Source organism: Drosophila suzukii, chromosome 3, assembly GCF_043229965.1.
Source record: "Drosophila suzukii chromosome 3, CBGP_Dsuzu_IsoJpt1.0, whole genome shotgun sequence".
NCBI lineage: Eukaryota > Metazoa > Arthropoda > Insecta > Diptera > Drosophilidae > Drosophila > Drosophila suzukii.
Window position 1 is genome coordinate 1,566,199 of NC_092082.1, and position 18,226 is coordinate 1,584,424.

At 43.0% G+C, this 18,226-nt stretch overlaps 4 protein-coding genes across 5 annotated transcripts; 2 read left to right on the plus strand and 2 right to left on the minus strand.

Moving 5' to 3' along the window:
- Positions 1–33: 33 nt before the first annotated feature.
- On the minus strand, positions 34–2,799 carry indra. The gene is made up of 2 exons (XM_017078949.4): positions 2,562–2,799; positions 34–2,495 (listed from the first exon to the last, which is right to left on the minus strand). The coding sequence occupies exons 1-2, from the start codon at positions 2,697–2,699 to the stop codon at positions 426–428; spliced, it is 2,208 nt and encodes a 735-aa protein (XP_016934438.3). The 5' UTR covers positions 2,700–2,799; the 3' UTR covers positions 34–425.
- Positions 2,800–3,229: 430 nt separating this feature from the next.
- Positions 3,230–11,764, minus strand: Ptp61F (Protein tyrosine phosphatase 61F). Of its 2 annotated transcripts, XM_017079131.4 has the most exons (7): positions 11,558–11,764; positions 7,185–7,358; positions 6,863–7,125; positions 6,421–6,787; positions 5,421–5,962; positions 5,169–5,294; positions 3,230–3,376 (listed from the first exon to the last, which is right to left on the minus strand). In XM_017079131.4, the coding sequence occupies exons 1-7, from the start codon at positions 11,660–11,662 to the stop codon at positions 3,340–3,342; spliced, it is 1,614 nt and encodes a 537-aa protein (XP_016934620.1). In that variant the 5' UTR covers positions 11,663–11,764; the 3' UTR covers positions 3,230–3,339. The 2 variants fall into 2 exon arrangements, with proteins under 2 accessions (XP_016934620.1, XP_016934619.1); XM_017079130.4 differs by lacking the exon at positions 3,230–3,376 and having other exon boundaries at positions 3,446–5,294; positions 11,558–11,763.
- A 207-nt stretch (positions 11,765–11,971) lies between these two features.
- On the plus strand, positions 11,972–12,871 carry LOC108012331 (ribosomal RNA small subunit methyltransferase NEP1-like). The gene is made up of 2 exons (XM_017077629.4): positions 11,972–12,188; positions 12,254–12,871. Exons 1-2 carry the CDS (start codon positions 12,072–12,074, stop codon positions 12,824–12,826), a joined length of 690 nt encoding a protein of 229 aa, XP_016933118.2. The 5' UTR covers positions 11,972–12,071; the 3' UTR covers positions 12,827–12,871.
- Positions 12,872–13,834: 963 nt separating this feature from the next.
- RsfS312 (ribosomal silencing factor RsfS-like protein, 312) lies at positions 13,835–14,944 on the plus strand. The gene is made up of 3 exons (XM_017077914.4): positions 13,835–14,201; positions 14,259–14,519; positions 14,605–14,944. The coding sequence occupies exons 1-3, from the start codon at positions 13,913–13,915 to the stop codon at positions 14,781–14,783; spliced, it is 729 nt and encodes a 242-aa protein (XP_016933403.2). The 5' UTR covers positions 13,835–13,912; the 3' UTR covers positions 14,784–14,944.
- The last annotated feature ends 3,282 nt before the right edge of the window (positions 14,945–18,226 follow it).

Here is an 18,226-nt window from a genome sequence, read left to right on the forward strand (position 1 = left end):
TGGTTCGTTTCTTTATTCTGCGGTTAAAACTCGTTTTGTATGTGCCGTAGTCATTGGACATTTTTATTAACAGTACAAAATAATTTTTTATAATGTATTTAATTTATACATACTCTTGTTAAGTACGTAAAAATGTATATTTTCCATCTCTGGCTTTTAAGTATAAATTTTAGCTTGAGCTCGTGTCGCATGTCTTTAGCTTTTTTCAAATAGGAGTCTCAAAGTTATTCAATAGTCAAAAATTTATAGAGGTGTATCCAAGTTATACATTGCATATCAGTTTTTGTTGACTTCATTCGGAACACCCAAAAATCAAGTATAAAATCGTACGAACAAAACAAATAAATGTACTTCATGATACATTAGCTAATCAATATCCTAACGTAAGACTAAAATGGTCAAGGTGGAAATGAAAACAATAATGCCTAGGCGCAGTGGTGGCGCTTGCGCAGGTGAGAGCTCAGGTAGTTGGCTTCCATGAAGACCTTCGTGCACTTGTCCACGCCGCAGGGCAATCCGTTTTCGGTTAAACAATCCGAAAAGTGGCTCACATAGTTTAGCTGTTTAGTGAAGACATCCTTGCACTTTGGACACTTCAACTGGGAGATGTGCTTCTTCTGAATGTGCGAGTCTAGACGTTGGCGCGAACCGACAGACTTGCCGCACTGGTCGCAGCTGAGTACGGACTCGTCGGTAGTGGAGTCGCCAACGGACTCCAGCCGGGCCTTTTTGTGCGGCTTCACATTGTGGTTTATTTCTTCCAGCTGAGACACATCGGAAATGGAGGATGCGTCGTTGGACTTGTCTTGCTTTTTGCGCTTGGCGGGAGATTCGCCGTTCGTGGTGACCCCAGAAACGTCTAGGGAGCTTGTTTTGCCTTTCTTTGCTTTCTTAACGGGCGAGAGCGGAGCGGACATGAGCCCACCAACCTTAGACTGATCGACTTTTAAGGAGTTATTCCTACTAGACTTTTCTCTTATAATCTTCTCCTCCCTAGGTCCCTCGTCATCCTCGATAGTGTTGTTCTTCTGAAAACTACCCTCAATATCAACGTCCGCATCCTCTTCCTGCAGTATCTTTCGCTTGCTGGACTTGCCCACCTCGGCACTATCGCTATGAAGAGCCTGGTGCGTTTTTAGCGATTGTTTGGTGGTCAGACTCTTTTCGCAGACGTGACACTTGAACACCTTCGGTTTGTCAATGGCGTGAGCAGTCTTCATATGGTCCTGCATCTGCTTGGCGGTTGTCAGCTCGCAGTCGCATATGTCGCACTGGAAATTGGTGGTCTCGGCCCTGGGAGTGGATGCACTGGATCCGTTGATGGCAAATGTGTACTCGGAGTCGAGCACGTTCTCCAGCATCCTTTTCCTCATTAGGGATTCGTTTAGGGCTTTGAAGGAGGCGACTTTGGGCCCCGGGGTCTCAAGTGCTTTCTCTTGGCTGAGCACTGTTTTCTCTTCCGACTCTACTGATATGTCTTTGGACTTAAGGAGGGCGACTTTGGGATCCTGGGTGTCATCTAACTTCTCCTGGCTTACTACTTTTTCCTTTTCTGAGTCCACCTCTGTTGGCTTCTTCTTGGACTTGCTCTCCTTTGCCGCTTCTGGCTTTTTGGCCTTCGGCTTCACTTCCTTTGGCTTTTGTTTCTGCGTCTGAGTCTCAGGCACCTTCGGATTCTTAGTCTGCGCTTTTTGCTCCTTTGGCTTTGGATCGGCTTCCGACTCCTTCGACTTTCCCTTGCTATCCTTTGCTTTGGACTTGGCCTCGGACTCGCTTATTAAAATGCGGGAATGGACGTCTTTCACATGATCCTTTATGGTCTTTAGCACTCCGAAGGTCTTGGTACACATGGGGCAGTTGTATATGCGGGCACGTTGTTGGCCGTGCTCCTTCAGCATGTGTTCCTTAATGTGATTGGGGAACCTTGTGTGAAACTCGCACTCAGCGCACTGGAAGTTGTTAGTATTGATCGTGAGGTAGCCAGCTTCGGCATCCTCCTCTTCTTCGCTCTCTGTCTCAAATTCCTTTTCCATGGCATCATCGCCGTTGCCAAAGAGATTTAGGAAAGCCTTTTTGGAGGACGACACATCTTTGGCAGGCGTCAGTTTCACAGAATCGTCGAGACTGTCTCCGAGCAAGCGGGACAGCTGCCTTTTGGCGGGCGAAGCCTTGATGTTTGCTACCCCAGCGATGTCTGGAACCATGTGGCTGGCGGGAAAGGCAACCGATTTGCTGCGCTGGCGAATGGTGGTGTTCTTCTTTGGCTGCGGCTTGGCCGGCGTCTTCTCCGTCTCTGCAGTAAGGTCCACAACGTCAGGTGCCGGTTCATCAGCGGACCCTTGATCCTGTGCCGCCGCCTTGCTGACCTTGCCCTTCTTGGCGGGCGCGGCCAGGATCCTGTCTACCGTTTCACGGACCTTGTCGATCAGGGCGCGGGTGGACATGAAGCCCGAAGCACAGATGAAGCATATCTTGACGTTTACGTTGGGTGGAATCTGAAAGGGGTGAGGGGGATTGACCGGGGTCAGATTTGGAGATACGAATGCCGCGCTTTAACTCACGCTCTTGTGGGTGATGGCCTCCAGCAAGTCCACGACTTTCGTCCCCACGAACGCCTTTTGCGCGGTACAAATCATCTTCGCCTCATAGCCTTCGTGGCAATGGTCGCACAGCACCTCCTTCTTAGCTTTGCTGGCCATGTTTTCACTTAGTTTTTCAATAAAAACAAATCCGAAAAGCAGACAAGTCAACGAAAACGAAACGTGCGCACGTTTTTTTTTATAGCTACTTTCAGGGCTGCAATGTGACAGCAGTTATCGGTCTGTTATCAGCGTCGAATACCAAAAATACAAATTGGTAAAAAATACTAACGATTGAAAGGCAGAATATGTTGTTGAAAAATTCAACAGAAAACGTGAGCAATGTAGGGAACACTGAGTTTTCAAACAGTTGTCTAATTTTTTGGAACAAAAACAAGTACTTTTTTATTTTGCTTTGTTATTTACTATCTAAAATTTGTTATAATTAATACTCATCAGCTTAGGGAATACCCTAACTATAGGAATATGTGGGTGATTTAATAATCTGTTAAATAATTATCGCAATATAACTGGTATAATTCAAAACATGGTCATACTAAACATAACATTCTGCTAGCGACTTGCCGCTGTTACATAACAGCTGGGCACTTCAATAAATTCATCGATAAATGAGCGTTACACTTCGAAAATGGTCAGTAATTTGAAAAACATTTATTTTGGCATTAGAAGCTACAGTAATGCGAAATGATATGTTCGATTTGTTTCTTTGTGTTGGTGCTGGACTGGATGGGCTGTGCTGTTACTTTGTCTTGGACTTTTTGTGTCGATTTTCGCGTCTGAAAACAGAGAGATGAAAACATGTTATGAATGACAGTAAGGAATACGCCAAGTTAAAGCGGTTCGCATTTTCGTGTCTTAAATGATTAGCTTTATTTGAATACTTTCTCTCACTTCTCTTTTCTTTCTCATAGGCATTATATATAGTACTTGTGTTGGTTTGTGTTGTGTGGTGTTCGATTCGTTTCCGTGTGTGGATGGTGTACTTAGCCGACGTTCAGTTAACTAGGCATTACTATAGGTATTGTTCATGTTGTTACTTGTTACTGTTAAATATAATTAATATAAATATGTATTTTCGTTTATTAGTTATCCTCCTTGGCTCATCCGATTTCGTATCTCTTCGTGGGTGGTTACTTGAATTTTCGTTAAATTGTGGGTTACACATATAAAAAATAATTCTTGTCGTACTTTTTGCGTCCTCTCACGCTACACGTTTATATAAATATGTTTCTTGGGATTGGGGTTACACACTTACTCTACTGGAAAAACCATTGAATAGTTTTCCGCTATTTCTCCCTTCGTTTGTTGAATACAAGTGATTTTGCCCTGGCAAAACCAGCATTACAATTAAATCATACACCTATACTTCGCTTAGCGACGCAGTAAAATATTCGTTATTTAATTTAGTATGCAACTAGCCGAGTCCAAGGTTACAATTTGGAATAAAATCACTTTTTTGATTTCAGATGGTTCGATTCATGTACGAAATGAAACTAATTTTGATTATAAAACTCTAATGAGCAAGCGGTAAACGAGATATAGGTGTACTTTTGTGCTATTTTTGCTTTTTAATATTATTGCTTTAATGGCGTCGCATTTTAAGATATTTTCAATATAGTGCTCTTTAAAGACGAATATTTCTAAACACAACAATTCAAAGTTAGTACGGGGCGGGTTGGCAAAGTAAAATTAAAAGTCAAGAAGGGCCTTGCTTTCATACAATTCTCCGTTTCGATTCGTTTCTTTTTGGCACATTGCTGCACTTTATATTTTGCCATGTACTACAACAAGTGTTTGTTTCTCATATATCTTCATAAATAAATATACATAGGTCGTATGCTATAAGAAATTGCTGTACAACAACAAGTGAAGCGTGTGGGTGGATGTCGGGGTGCTTGAATCGTTGATCATAGTTATAAAAGGTATAATAATAAATTTTATTGCATAGCGAGCGATTAGAAGGGGGAGCTTAGAGATTTGGTGTGGTTCGTTTCGGGGGATTCTGGTCTGTTATGAATCCATTTTTAGAGTGTAGAAAATAAATTTGTTCTAAAATGTCAGTCTATTGCGCAAAATCTACATTTGACGTGATTTCTACCCGATTCTCGTTTAGTTTAGTTGCATGTTTTGTTTTGTTTTCCTCATTTTCGTATATATATAAAAAATTCCCTAATATTTATGCATCGTGTATCGTTCGTTCAGCTCAATCCGGCATCCGCAATCCGTGGGTTGCGATTGCGATGCGACTCCATCCGATCTCTGATCCTATCCGATCCGATCCGCTGCCGATCCGTCCCTTGTCGTCCTCGATTTGTGGCCACAAATCATGCCAGGTCAGGCCAGGCGGACGAGCGCTGGTGGGGATCGGTGGTAGGGATCGGCGGAAATCGGTCATCAGGGGGAGGAATCAGTGATCAGTGTCCTACGGCAACTAAATACGTCATACAGCTATCGCTACTGGTCTACGACTACTTAGTGGCTAATGGGGGCACTTATCCTAGCTTCGTGTATGCGTAGGCGCAGATCACGCCCACCACAACACCAGCGGCAATATATGTGAGTAATGACCTTCGTTTCTTTGCCGCCAGCTGGCTGTCCTCGTTCTCCCGCTGCTTCCGCTTGATGTCGTTGACCTTCTGCTCCAGACTGGCCTGGTACTCGTTGCGTTTCCGCCGCTTCAGCTCGTTCTCGGGACTGCAAAGGATAGGAGGTGATTAGAAAGTTTGTTCATATCTCATATCTCATATTATGGTGTCTCTGCTGAGAAGCATTTGGTTTCCCATGAGAGCCACATATTCTACATTACGACTGCGTTCTTACCTGGCTGGGAGCTGTCCAGGAATTGGATCGATGCCGTTGGCCTTGTGCTGCTCATCGGCTGGCGCCGATGGCTTCTCGCTGTTGGCATTCACATCGTCGTCATGCGGCTGTGTCGTCGTCAGGGGCACATGGCCATTAACTGGTTCGGCGTCGTGCTCGTTAATGGTCTCGTACTCCTCGTCCTCGTCTGTATCGTCCTCCTCGTCGTCGTCCAGCAAGTAATCCTCGTCGCTGTCCGATTCGTTCAAAGCTCTCGTGGGAATCGGCGGCAAGGGACGTCTGTCGGCCACCTCGGAGTAGGGCAGCATATCGTGCTGATTGATAAAGTTGTTGAGGGCATCCTTGCTCAGCTTGTCGCCAGCATTGTCAGCAGCTCCATTGGCCTGGGCGGCGCGCATATTGAGCGATAGAATGCCACCGGAGTTGGGGGCCAGCGGCAGGTTAAGTGATTGAACGCGAGGCGGCAGCGGCGGCGGCTGTTCATCCAGTGTGTGGGTGTCTGTGTCGTTTGCGATGATGGGTTCCTCAGCGTCGAGAAAGGTCTGAAGAGGTACAAAGGCCACAATTAGTTTTGTATAATATTCAGGGCTGTCACAGAAATCTCTACCAACCGAAGATCAACGCAATCTCCTTCGCATCAATGAAATTGAAAATTAATTTAGTTTAGTATCAATCTTGAATATTTTTAAACCAACACACTGAACGGGTGAAAATTGAAAACGAAAACCAAACATGTATCATAACAAATCATATAGCTGTGGTTAGTTAAATTCCACTGAAAACCATACAAAATTGAAAACAATAAACAACTAATAAAATCTCCAGAGACTCTGTGACGCACACAAAGTGTGTGAACAATTTCCCCACTCAGTGATGTCACAGTCTCTAGAGATTTCTGTGACACCCCCAGGACAGGCGAGATCTCCAAGGTGAACGGCGGCACCTGGCAGCCCCTGAGGAACCGGCTCCCAGACGCCGGCCGCTCGTCGCGCATACATACGGGATCGTGCAGCTTCGTGATGCCCTCGATGATCGCCTGGTAGGAGAAGTCCAGCTGGTCGGCCGTTTGGATCAGGCCCATGCGGTAGCTGCGCAGCTCGCAGAGCACCTTGGACACATTGCACTCGCCGTACTTGTCGATCAGGACCAGGCAGCAGTCCACCAGGCAGAAGGTGCCCGAGCGCCCGATGCCGGCGCTGCAGTGCACCACGGCGGGACCCACGTCGCGGCTGAGGCAGTCGGAGTCGCGGACCTGCTGCAAGAACTTGAGGAATGCGTTCGGGGAGCTGGGAATGCCGAAGTCCGGCCATGTCGTGTAGTGGAACTGCATCACCTCGCGACTCTGCTGTGTTTCGAGATCGGTTAGTCTGTAAAAGTAATGCATTGTAGTTAATGGATACAGTACTTTGGAATAGGCTTTAGTGATGATGATGATGACTTACTTGAACCACCGCCGCACAAAGTTCTGGTAGGTCTCGCAGCGGATGAGCTCCACGGTGAGCTTGACATTTGGAAGCTTAAGGGCCTTGTCGGCTCCCATCTCGTTGGGCCAGTAGAGGTGGCATTTGATCTGCTTCTTCTCCATCAGCTTGTTGAGCATGAGGATCCCCCGGGACTTCTGCTCCCAGACCATCAGCCAGAAGTGGCCCACTGTGTCCACCAGCGGTCCCTGGGTCAGGATGTACTGACGCTCGGCGCGCTCCAGCTAAAGTGTAAATGGAGTGTTAAACCGGGTGAAACAATATGCATTAAAACGTGACCCACCTGAACCAGGTTGGCATTGATGTAGTCCACGCTGCCGCGCTTCAGAACAATGCGGGAATGGTCGTACGGGTTCACATCCCGATAGCGATTCAGGCCGCGGTTCGCGTGACGCTCCGATTCCAATGTGGTGAACAGCTTCTCCTTCGCCTCCCTGTCGCAGCACTCGCAAATTTCCTGGAATTTCACAAAAAGCGATTAGTCTAATCGAAATTACCCATAAACTGAAGTCAACGTTCGGCGGTTTAAATTTTTAAGTTATCAGTCACTTTCCTTGCAGTTAATTAGGGGTTTTGACTTGTGTGCTTTTCAACTATGCGATCTAATTTAAAAAAAAAAATGCCTATCATCGTCAAGTTCTTAAAATACAATGCCTCATTGGAATACGGAAAATATGTCATTTTCCTAGAAATGAGTTTATTGGACAATAAAAGGTTTTGTACATACTTAAGTAGCTAGTTAAACGATTAAAGAGAACTCAGTTTGGGGGGTATTTTTGTGGTAATCGATCACTGAAGCAGTCTTAAGTAAGGTAAGTCCAAATTATTTAAATATGTGTACCGAAAATGATTCAATGCCTTCTTAAGAAAGCAAACAATAAATAGTAGTAGACACGTTTCCTATTTGTGTATCTTTTTAAAGTCCCTAAGAACGTAAACAAATAGAAAAATATGACTTAACCCCTTAAAACAAGTAAAAACATTCCAAAAAGTACTTAAAACAGTAAACAACTGTTTTAGATGCAAATTGAAACTCATGGAGCTCCCAGAAATATTAAAAATTACATATTCAAGGCTGATAAATAGAAATGAAACATAGTTGTCTGACTGAATTTCCTTGTAAATTAATTGTAAGTGAAATATTTGCTTATGCTGGAAATCCCATTGATAAGTCCTGGGTATATTCCGCTCTTGGCTTTTGCAAAACACTGACGTTTAGCAATTTGCACCCATAAATCGAATGGGGTTGCCCCATTGGGCCGTGATTCACCACCTGGCCCACTATCAGGGGCTTCTCTGGGAGGCCAAACCCTCCTTCTGCTGCGCAGATAGATGTGGGAACCTGGCCAGGGAGGGACTGAGAACTGGAACCGAAGCCCACCCAGCCAACAAAACGGGCGTGACTAATTAGCCAGGCTGTTGTTAATGGCATTATCTTGGGCATGACCGGTGCTGGTGCCGGTGCTTTATCAGCCGAACGTATGTACATAGAATTGCTGGCACAGCTGTAAAGTGCCATGGACAATCGAACCATCGGATCCATCGGCAAACCAACACCAAACACCGAACAAGGTCAATGGCGCCAACCTGGCGGTGACAGGTGCTCCGTTCCTCAAAACGCGGCTCAAAGTCAGCGGATAACCTAATCACATGCATGCGAGTCCGATGATGAGTAACCATACATGATTTTACACACATACTTTGTTTCTCCTGCAGCTCGAAAGTCAGTTGTTAATTGCCAGTTCGTCATGTTTCAAAAGTGAATCAGCTGCGGACTTGCCGTGCTGTTATGAAATCACTTCGGTAAGCCAAGCTCTTACGTAATCTCCAAATCTGAGGAGGGCAATGTCCGATAAGGGGAGTTCTTAGAGAAATATCACCCACTGACTTTCTACGCAACGCATCGCTATCGGCATTATTGATAATTCTTTTGAAACGGAAAGTAAACTGGGTTTGCATTTAATGTTCCCGGAATTCATCAAATCATGGTATTTTCTACTATCAATTGTTTGACGTCTGATAATCAACAGGTCACGTGAGTATATGCGCAGATAATTGAGGTATTTTATTCAAATATTTGCTAATGATAAAGACTTTAGTCTACTTCCTAGAATTCATATTGGCCATCTGTTGCGCTATGGTAATTTATATGATACCAACTGGACCTGTTATTATTTAGATTGGGAACTAACTTTGATATTTGTTTTTAAGCATCTTGTATGTCTGTAAAATCCCACTGCTATACCAATATGTATACAATTCCGTCAGAAAGAGAAAACAGTTCTTCGGCTCCATTGAACATTAAGTCTTGGGCCGTTTACCGCAGCTACAAACTGTTTTTTATGCTCTGTGGATATCCAGGTGACTCTTCTAGGCAGAATGGCGAAATCTCGGGGTCTTGAATTTCCAAAGCGTGTCGTGCCAACAGTTTAATTGTTATTATTTTTTTCTGTTTTGCATTGCAGGGCTTGAAGAAAAGCGAGAAACAGTAACAAAAACATTGCATGCATACATGAGAGCATAATTGCAGCGAGAAAGGAAGTTGACTTTGGCAGGCCGGATTGTATATACCCTTCTATATGATCTATAGGAACTGATAATCAGAGCCGATTTTTATGGGAAAAGTCTCGAATCTTCATCTGCATATTAGATTATTTCCTTTTTATCCATCATCTGTTGATACTAACTACTGGTCAAGATTGTATTACCCTTTGGGAGCGTATAACAGCTAAGAAGCTTCGTCACAGTCGACGGAGGTTGTCATAATGGAGCGCAATGGGATGGGTCGGATGATGGAAAGGATGGATCGAGAAGGCGCTAGGTGTAAGCTGATAAGGGGGAGGAGAAGACCCAGTAACGGGAGCGCGTTCAATGGAAATGATTGTACATGAAGTGCGCAAAAAGCGTAACAAAACAATGCGATCCGAATGCGTCATTGCGTTTTTGGCATACAGTCCGACCACCCTATGTTTATCTATCACATAGCAAATCTTAAATACGCAAAAGTTGACCTATCGTCGGGTTTTTTTATTATATTAATATTAAATTTGTATGTATTGAAAGGCTACAAATTAAAACAGATATTGTTATCTTAAAATCCTACATTCAAGGCAAAGCAAGAAAACCCTCCTAAGATTAATGTTAGACCTTTAAAAACCTTTCATCTAATCTCAACTAACCTTAAACCTTAAAATCTGGTTTAAACTGAAATAGGTATTCCGAATGGAATTTCCGAATACTAACGGAAGAGAAATTCAAAGTTCAACTTGTGGAATTAATGAATGGAATGCTTTGAATTTTAAAATTCTACTTAATTGTATTATAGCGCATCTTTCAATTGAAAATGTGGTTCGACTTAAGTCGTTAAAATTTTAAGAGAAATGTGCAATTGTATACTCAAGGTTCTACTTATGGAAATCGTCGTTAGCCAGGCTGGACTGTATTTCAACTGAAATGGCTTCCAGCAATTTTTCCATCCAGTTGCGACGCACAATTGCGAGCAGACTCCTTTTTTCAGTTAGCTGGAAAATTAGATTATCCTCGGCGTGGGCACAAAGGATGCTGATGATGATGGTGATGGACGAGGATGCCCGAGGAGAGGGTCCAGAAACGGGTATGTGTACGTGTGTATGGATGGTGTATACTGTGTCATCCTAACTGCGGAGTGGAATTCCGTGAAATCCCAATTCAAGTGAGTGGAAGCACTGGAAGAGGAACGAGGAGCAGGAGGAGGAGGAGGAGCAGCTGAAGACACAGTTCGCCGGAACTGGCTATAAAGCAGAAAGAGAGGAGCAGCAGGAGGAGGAGGTGGGGGCAAGAAGAGGATTCCGATTCCAATTCCGACAGGCAGCAGAAGAAGAAGCAGCAGCCCAAAGCGAGACTCAAAAAACCAGACGCATGCCCTTTGTGCCCCTGTGTGCGTGAGCCTCTCTCTTCTAGTCCAAGCGTATGCTTGTGTGTGCGGGGAGTTCTTAAGTGGAGAGCACACTGTCACCCCTCCACGATTGTATTGGGTTTTTGGGGGGCACATCCAGCAACAATCACAACACACAACAACAAACGCAACGCTCTTCCCAGAAATCGCCTCCAATTTGATTTGGCCAAACGGGAATGGCATGGAATTCGCGGAATAGCTCAACGCTCTATTGATAGTCAAAGGAAATCGTTTTTGGGGAAAGGTATAGCTGCTATATTGAGATATAAGGCAAGCATAAATATGCCAAATACACACACAGGCGCACACATGTACCGAAGAGAATGCAAAGTAAAGTGCAGCAGGTGAGCAGCCGTGTGCATGTGTATGGGTGAGAATCTGTTTGTACATTCTTTTTCGCTGCCTTTTGTTTTTGTTTTTGGCCCAAACCAAAGCCTGGCTGTTAAAGCAACAACAACATTGACACCAACACACACTCACGCACACACTGAAAGCTTGCTGTGGTATTGGTGGCATCTGCAGAAGCCTTTTGCGCACTCATCACATTTTCGTGGAAATCGAACCGCCAAAGGAGCTCTGCGAAAGGTGTGTGCCTCGCATCCAACAACGATCCCTGGCGAATCCCACATATTTATTCACTTTTCCCCCAGTTTTCTGTGCAGTTGGAAGGTTGCAATCGCAGTTGTTGTTGCCAATCCAATCCAATTTCCATTTCCATTTACCTTGTAGAAGCGATGCCATCCCGCCCGTTTTTCCTTGTACTCCGCCTCGATTTGCTGTCGCGCCGCGGACGCTGGCCCACTCCTACTCGTTTTCTGCTCGCTCATTGTGCACACTTTGCTGCGGTTTTGTTGCGATTTAATAACTTTTAATTTTTATCAGGCGGCTGGTTAATTTTCTGGAGACTATCTAGAGTGACCAGGTGGCGGGAGAGCACTGGCCCCCACTTGTCAGCTCTAACGCGTTATGGGCTGTACAAAAAATACCGTGTCCTCACTGAACGCAAAAATAAATTTATGGAAAACAGTTTAGGGAATACCCCAGCTGTAATTTGACAGCCGATGATTTGAAAAAAATCGATATCAACAAAAACATCGAAAAATGTAGCCTTCCCTAATTTTAAATATCACATCACTAGCCCGGCTCTGCAACGTACAAAACCTTCTCATTTCAAAAATCTGATTTTCGGAACCGCATCGTTTTTCCCTGACACATTAATTAAATCCCATATAAAATATGGCTGATATTGAGGAAGTTAACTTGGACAGGGGTCGGTTCAAGGTTGTAACAAAAAACACCAGCAAGAAGCGACTTATTGTTGTTTTGGAAGGTGCTCAATTGGAAGTGGTTAAGGTAATTATAATTTTTTAAATATAACAAGGGAATACAAATCTTATATTTACATAAAACGTCCGAAGGTCAACGACAAGTTTGAGCTGCTGAATTGCGATGACCATGTGGATATTTTGCGCCAAAGCCAAAGGGATCCCGCCACAGTTCGTCCGGATATCACCCTACAGACCCTGACTATGCTCTACGACTCTCCCTTGCATAGAGCTGGTTATCTCCAGGTTTTTGTACACACGGAGAAGGATGTCCTCATCGAAGTCAATCAAGAAACCCTTATACCCAGAACCTTCAAGGGCTTTGCTCCATTAATAGTGAAATTGCTGAACGAGGGCGAGGTTCGATCCAAGGAGGACCCCTCCCTGAAACTGTTGAGTGTGATCAAGAATCCCATCTCCGATCACCTTCCTGTGGGATGCAAACGGTACGCCTTGAGCGCCGCTGGTAAACCACTAAAGAATCTGCGAGATCTAGTGCCAAAGGAAGAGGAACCAGTGGTCATCGTCATGGGAACCTATGCCTTTGGAAATTTGACGACTGACTTGACAGAGGAGTTCTTCTCCGTGAGCAGCTATCCTCTGGCTGCGAATGACGTGTGCTCCAGACTCGCCACCGCCTTCGCGGATGCGTGGGGTGTGTTCTAAGCCATTTAAATATGCATTTTTTTTTATTGTTTTATATCTTAACAATTTTCGAAAATATATGACAATTTTTAGAATAAAATATTAAAATTCCTTGATTTAATTGAACTTGCATTTTACATAAAAACATTAATTTACTTCTCGTTCTTATTGTAATCTTCACAAAATATAATGCCTGGATGTAAAACTTTTCCGCAATCGGAGCAAACGAACAAAATAACATAAAATCAAAGGTGTAATGACTAGTTTTCACATGAGATATGTACAAGTTATAAATACCCACCTTGACCACCTCCAGTTCGACACCTGCAAAATAACTATGACCCGTTTTTTAAAACCCTTCACACTGGGCCAGCCGATTCAATCAAAAATTGTCCAAGTTGGCAAAAAAATTTATTCTGACAAAAAAAATTTAAAATTTTAAAAGTATGTTTTGAAAATTTAAAATATTTACAAAACGCAAAATTTGTGTTCTTAATTTCGAGAAAACGTGAAAGAAATACCGGGCGACAAAATTAACTCTTTGGACTGTGCCCTCCCCAAAATAAATACCGCAATAACAGCCACTTGTTTGATGGAATTTATTAAGAAAATATATATGTTAGAGGAATAGGTCGCGCGTGTGCTAGGATCGTATTTTTGGAAAGCATAGCATTGATAGGTTTAAAATTAGTTATGGCTACGTTTCTCTGTCGATGCCCGCAAAACGTCGGCTATTTAAAAATGTTATCCCACTTGTATTTGCATAACATTTAGTACAGGTTTCGAATTTAACTGACCATAGAATCATTGGGTTTCGGAAGAAGGGTGTTACCAGGTCACCCGCAATTATTTAATTGCACCTATTATACCAAATGGGCCAAATAGACACCTTCCTCTATTATGCAGAAAAAAGGCAACATTATTAAAATGTATTACATTTTTGAAAAAGGCGCCATCCATTCTTCTGGTCTTGTATATTAGAGGGTCACACTGTGTTGCCGAAAGCCGATAATTATTTTGATGCCAAATTAATCGATAATCGAATAGGTATCGAATAAACAACTTTTTGCTCTAAATTGTTACTTAATTAATTAATAAATAACAAAAATGCTGACCCGCGTATTCCGCCTGGTCCACGACAGGCGCCTGAGTGTGCCTGTCCTGCGCTGCTTCCACCATGAGTTCTCCAAACCGCCCCAACAGCCTGGAAAGAGCCAGGAAACTGAGGATAGTCCCGGCAAGAACTTGGTGGCCGGTGTGCAGGACAAGTACAAAATATTCCGGGATGAGGAGGCCACGGAAATTTTCGATGTGGAGGAGGCGCGCCACCAGGAGCAGCAGCTTCCCGAGGACTCGGAACTTGATCAGGATCACTACTATGGCCTGAATTTAAAGCGTAAGTTAGGTGTCTTTTAGGATGAACATGATTTTAAAATCTCTTTTCCAACTACAGGTGGCACTCGTGGCGTTTTCGATGTGGAGGATTTGGTGGAGCTGCTCCGCAAGGAGAATGTGGACGACATATTCGTCTGCTATGTGCCGGAGAACCTGAAATATGTGGACCACCTCGTGGTCTGCAGTGGACGCAGTTATCGGCACATGCTGACCACGGCTGAGTTTGTGCGTCGCATGTTCAAGATCAAGCGGAACAGAGGCGACATTCTGCCCCGCATCGAGGGCGACAAGAGTCGGGATTGGATGGCCATGGATTTGGGTAGGTCTAGTTGAAAGTTCAGGCTGATAGACCCCTGATAGATCATATCAGTAGATCCCATTTTAAACCTTCACTACCCTTTTAGGCAACATTGCCCTGCATATATTTTCACCGAGCGCTCGCGAGGAATACGATCTGGAGTCGCTGTGGGCCATTGGCTCCGAGTACGATCGCGAGAGCCAAAAGCCGCATAATCCCTATGGCGATATATTCATGGCTCAAACTCCTCTCACCGTTTCGGGTAATTCGAAACTGGAGACGTGAAATTCTTTAGTTCCTCTAGTTTAATACACTTACAATCGATCACTAATCCACAAAAGACCCCGTTTCTTATGGAATCTATTCAGACTGGTTTGCTAAGTACATTTTTTGTTCCTGTTGAAAAAGATTGAAATAGAGATTCCCCAACACATTTTAAAGTTCAACGATGTATGATGTTTTGAGCACATTTGTCTAAGATAAAGTCTGGCGATTCGTAATTTTACTTATGATCTGCCATCCGTTTTTAAAAGTATGCTGCATTTCTTATGTGGGAAGAAAAAGTGTGTCACACAAAAGTATGCTATTTTAGGGTCAGGAAAAGAAATAAAGGAAGAAACAAGTTATGAAATTTAAGCATAATTAATTCCTTTGTGAAAAACAATTGATTATTTCTGACTGGAATATTAGAAATTTTAGTCAAAGATCTAAAAAGATTGTTTCTGTTAAATCTTAATATGGTGCCACTTAATCTTGGTGCCACTGTTACTATTAACCACATGGTATATAATAGCTGATCCATAAAATATTTCAGTTCCCAATCGAATTTTCCAGTCATTTAAAGAACACGGCCATTTAACTCATTTCTGATGGCCCAAATATATCCTGTGGCGTTTTTTAACGACTGTTTGCTCAAAATATAAATGTGCCCACTCAATGAGATTCGGTTCATTGTGTTTTTATAGTCATCGAGCGAGGTGTGAATATGATTATAAAGCCGATGATGCCTGTTTGCCCAGAATTGATTTGTGTGTTTGCACCGGCTAGCTACTGAATGAAATTTCGAAAATCGGGGAGGCGGGGAAAGTGGGGTCCCAGAAGGAGATCCTCCTGGCATTTTTGGGATCCATTTGGTTACCATTTGTTCGCAGGCCATCAGCGCGAGTTGGGCGTCGGAATTTACTACTTTGCGTCACTAGGAGATCGAACTTAATAATTCAAAAATACGCGTTCGGAGATAAGTAATTTGTGTTTATGAAAACAAACAATGGCAGACGAACAGCCGGACGGACGGATACCAATTGGCCGACACATGATAGGCGTAAAATTTTATGAAATTGTTGAAAATCTGTTGGTTTTAATACAATTCGTCGACGTCAATCAGGAACGATGGAGGAGAATGGATGATATGGGGGCTGGGTTTTCAATGGCCTACCACTTGAACATGTGATATGGTGAGGATTTTTCCGCTGGGGATTTTGCCTGTTCATAATCAGCCCATAATCGCTGAATCGATGGGTTGAAAAACAAATCCCTGGCTGGACTCCCTCTCAAATGGGTCAGAGGTGAGCGAGAGCGAGTGCTGATTTTACAACTCATCACCTGTGCATGTAGGGGGTTAAAACGGAATATGGAATCGATTAAATATGCTTTAATGACCTGACAGGGGTCAGCAGTTGTTGAGAACTGCCCTCATCAGTTTGGCTACATAAAGAGGAATCGGATCACTAATTGGAAATCGGAAGGGAACTTAAAACACTTGATTAGCTGAAAGGCTTGTGATATAATTTATAACTTGAAATATATTGAATTATGAATTTAAACAAATGATATTATACAAATAAATTGATTAGTTTAAACAAAAGTAAATATTATTAAATATTATATTATTTACGACAAACGAGGAAATTATATAATAATTTAAACGAAGTTCTTATCGATTTATTACTAGAAATCAAAGCAAAAAATACACTTGGGCATAAAATTCCTTTTCTTGCGATCAACCCTAATGTTTATCCATCAAATCTGTTCGAAAAATGCTAACTTATTTAGTCATTTGATCACAACATAAGGTGGGAAATGGCGAGTTTATTCAAACATGAAAAGGGAACCACCGGACTATAACTCTTCCCAAGTGTCGATTCTAGAGCTATAGATTGCCATGGATTATATGTGGGGGCGTTTGCCGAAAACAAGGCGCAATTCCCGTTAAATACAAATAAATAAACCCAGACCAAAGACGCAATCTCTCCATTAAAAACCCCAAGTTCCCAGTCAATCAACCAGGTCATCGGGAGATTCTGCAGCTGAATTCTTCGTAGAGCAGTGATGACCACCCACTGATCTCAACGATCAGTTGAGCGATCCAAGTGACGTCACTGAAATCCCACAGACCACAAGACCAGATAAATAATGCTCCACCCCGAAAATAATAAATAAATATATGGGATCGGTGACGTTAGCGCCGCCACGTCATCAGTAGCGTCGTGTGCCCACGAGAACTTTGATTATATATATTTGGAACCTCTGAAACACCCCGATCTTCCCATATTTCCTCTGCCAGGCAACAGAATACGCACTCATTCTATTTTCAGAGGATTGCACGAGAGTTTATTTCAATCGCCGGCCAGGTAAACAAACAAGAACGCCAAAACCACCGCCATCCCCATAAGACTTGGGATCACTTAATAATGTTCTATACTTGATGCCGTGACGAAGAGGGTCTTCCATGGACGGGGACTGTAATCGAGTGGGTGGATGGGTTTAGTTGGTTAAATGGGTGGTTTCCTCCAAATGGGCACTGAGTGATTGGCAATTTATTACAAAACAATTCGGCTTTCTGTTGAAATAATATCTCAAATCAACTTTCTGCAGAACTGGTGGTGGAATTATGGGGGATCTTTCCATTGATGATAAGTTCCTTGAACTCATTTTATACGAGTTAATTAATGGATCTATCAGGTAAATTATGATTAAGGCAATGTTTGATCGAGTTCTGAGAACTTCTTCCGCTTGGTGTGCTTTTTATTCTTTGGATTTGTATATTGGCTTCATTTCGGATATTTAGGGTTTCAAAAGTGATTTTCCAATGCTTTTAGATTATAGGTGATTTTTCTTAATTTTTTGAAACCACACGTTTTTAATGGGATAAGATGATTTTACTATTAACTTGATTACTTACGGTATACCACTCTCTGTATGGAATGTTATAGGGAAACCAAATTATAATAATTTAAAAAGCGACATGCAAAAGTATAAATAATGGAATGAACTTGGAAAATATGGTATAGTATGGTAAGATCTATTTGCCATTAGAATCTTGAATGTTCTAGACTTTTTTCTTATATTGCCTTATAATTTTAGTTATAGTTTGTTATATTAGTTTATATATTTAACTTAATGTAAAATATTACAAGTTTCCAAAAAGCATACGATTCTATTTACCATATCGTAAGAACTACGATTATAGTTTATGGGATCCCCATGACCCAACTTTTTCTGGGAAAACTAATCTCGTTTCTTGTGCCGCAGCACGTGTCCTGGCATTCTGTTCCAGGATATGTGTAACCTCGGCACTTGGCCCTTCTGCTGGATTCAGAGTCCTCCCCCCGCCCAGGATTTTCCGCTTTTCCGGGCTGTGCGTGCAGTTGAGCCTAATCCGCGGGTTAGTTTCCGACCTGAAAGGCAACCCCTGTTGCTGCCCAGGGAATCCCCCGTCCCATGGCTGA

Bases quoted from the DNA above. Each gene is read 5' to 3' on its own strand.
- indra (XM_017078949.4), bottom strand. From the start codon at position 2,699: ATGGCCAGCAAAGCTAAGAAGGAGGTGCTGTGCGACCATTGCCACGAA. The intron at 2,496-2,561 runs GTGAGTTAAAGC...CACCCCTTTCAG, and splicing joins AGGCCATCACCCACAAGAGC to ATTCCACCCAACGTAAACGT.
- Ptp61F (XM_017079130.4), bottom strand. From the start codon at position 11,662: ATGAGCGAGCAGAAAACGAGTAGGAGTGGGCCAGCGTCCGCGGCGCGA. The intron at 7,359-11,557 runs GTAAATGGAAAT...GTGAAATTCCAG, and splicing joins GATGGCATCGCTTCTACAAG to GAAATTTGCGAGTGCTGCGA. The intron at 7,126-7,184 runs GTGGGTCACGTT...TTTACACTTTAG, and splicing joins TCAATGCCAACCTGGTTCAG to CTGGAGCGCGCCGAGCGTCA.
- LOC108012331 (XM_017077629.4), top strand. From the start codon at position 12,072: ATGGCTGATATTGAGGAAGTTAACTTGGACAGGGGTCGGTTCAAGGTT. The intron at 12,189-12,253 runs GTAATTATAATT...AAACGTCCGAAG, and splicing joins CTCAATTGGAAGTGGTTAAG to GTCAACGACAAGTTTGAGCT.
- RsfS312 (XM_017077914.4), top strand. From the start codon at position 13,913: ATGCTGACCCGCGTATTCCGCCTGGTCCACGACAGGCGCCTGAGTGTG. The intron at 14,202-14,258 runs GTAAGTTAGGTG...TTCCAACTACAG, and splicing joins CTATGGCCTGAATTTAAAGC to GTGGCACTCGTGGCGTTTTC. The intron at 14,520-14,604 runs GTAGGTCTAGTT...CTACCCTTTTAG, and splicing joins TTGGATGGCCATGGATTTGG to GCAACATTGCCCTGCATATA.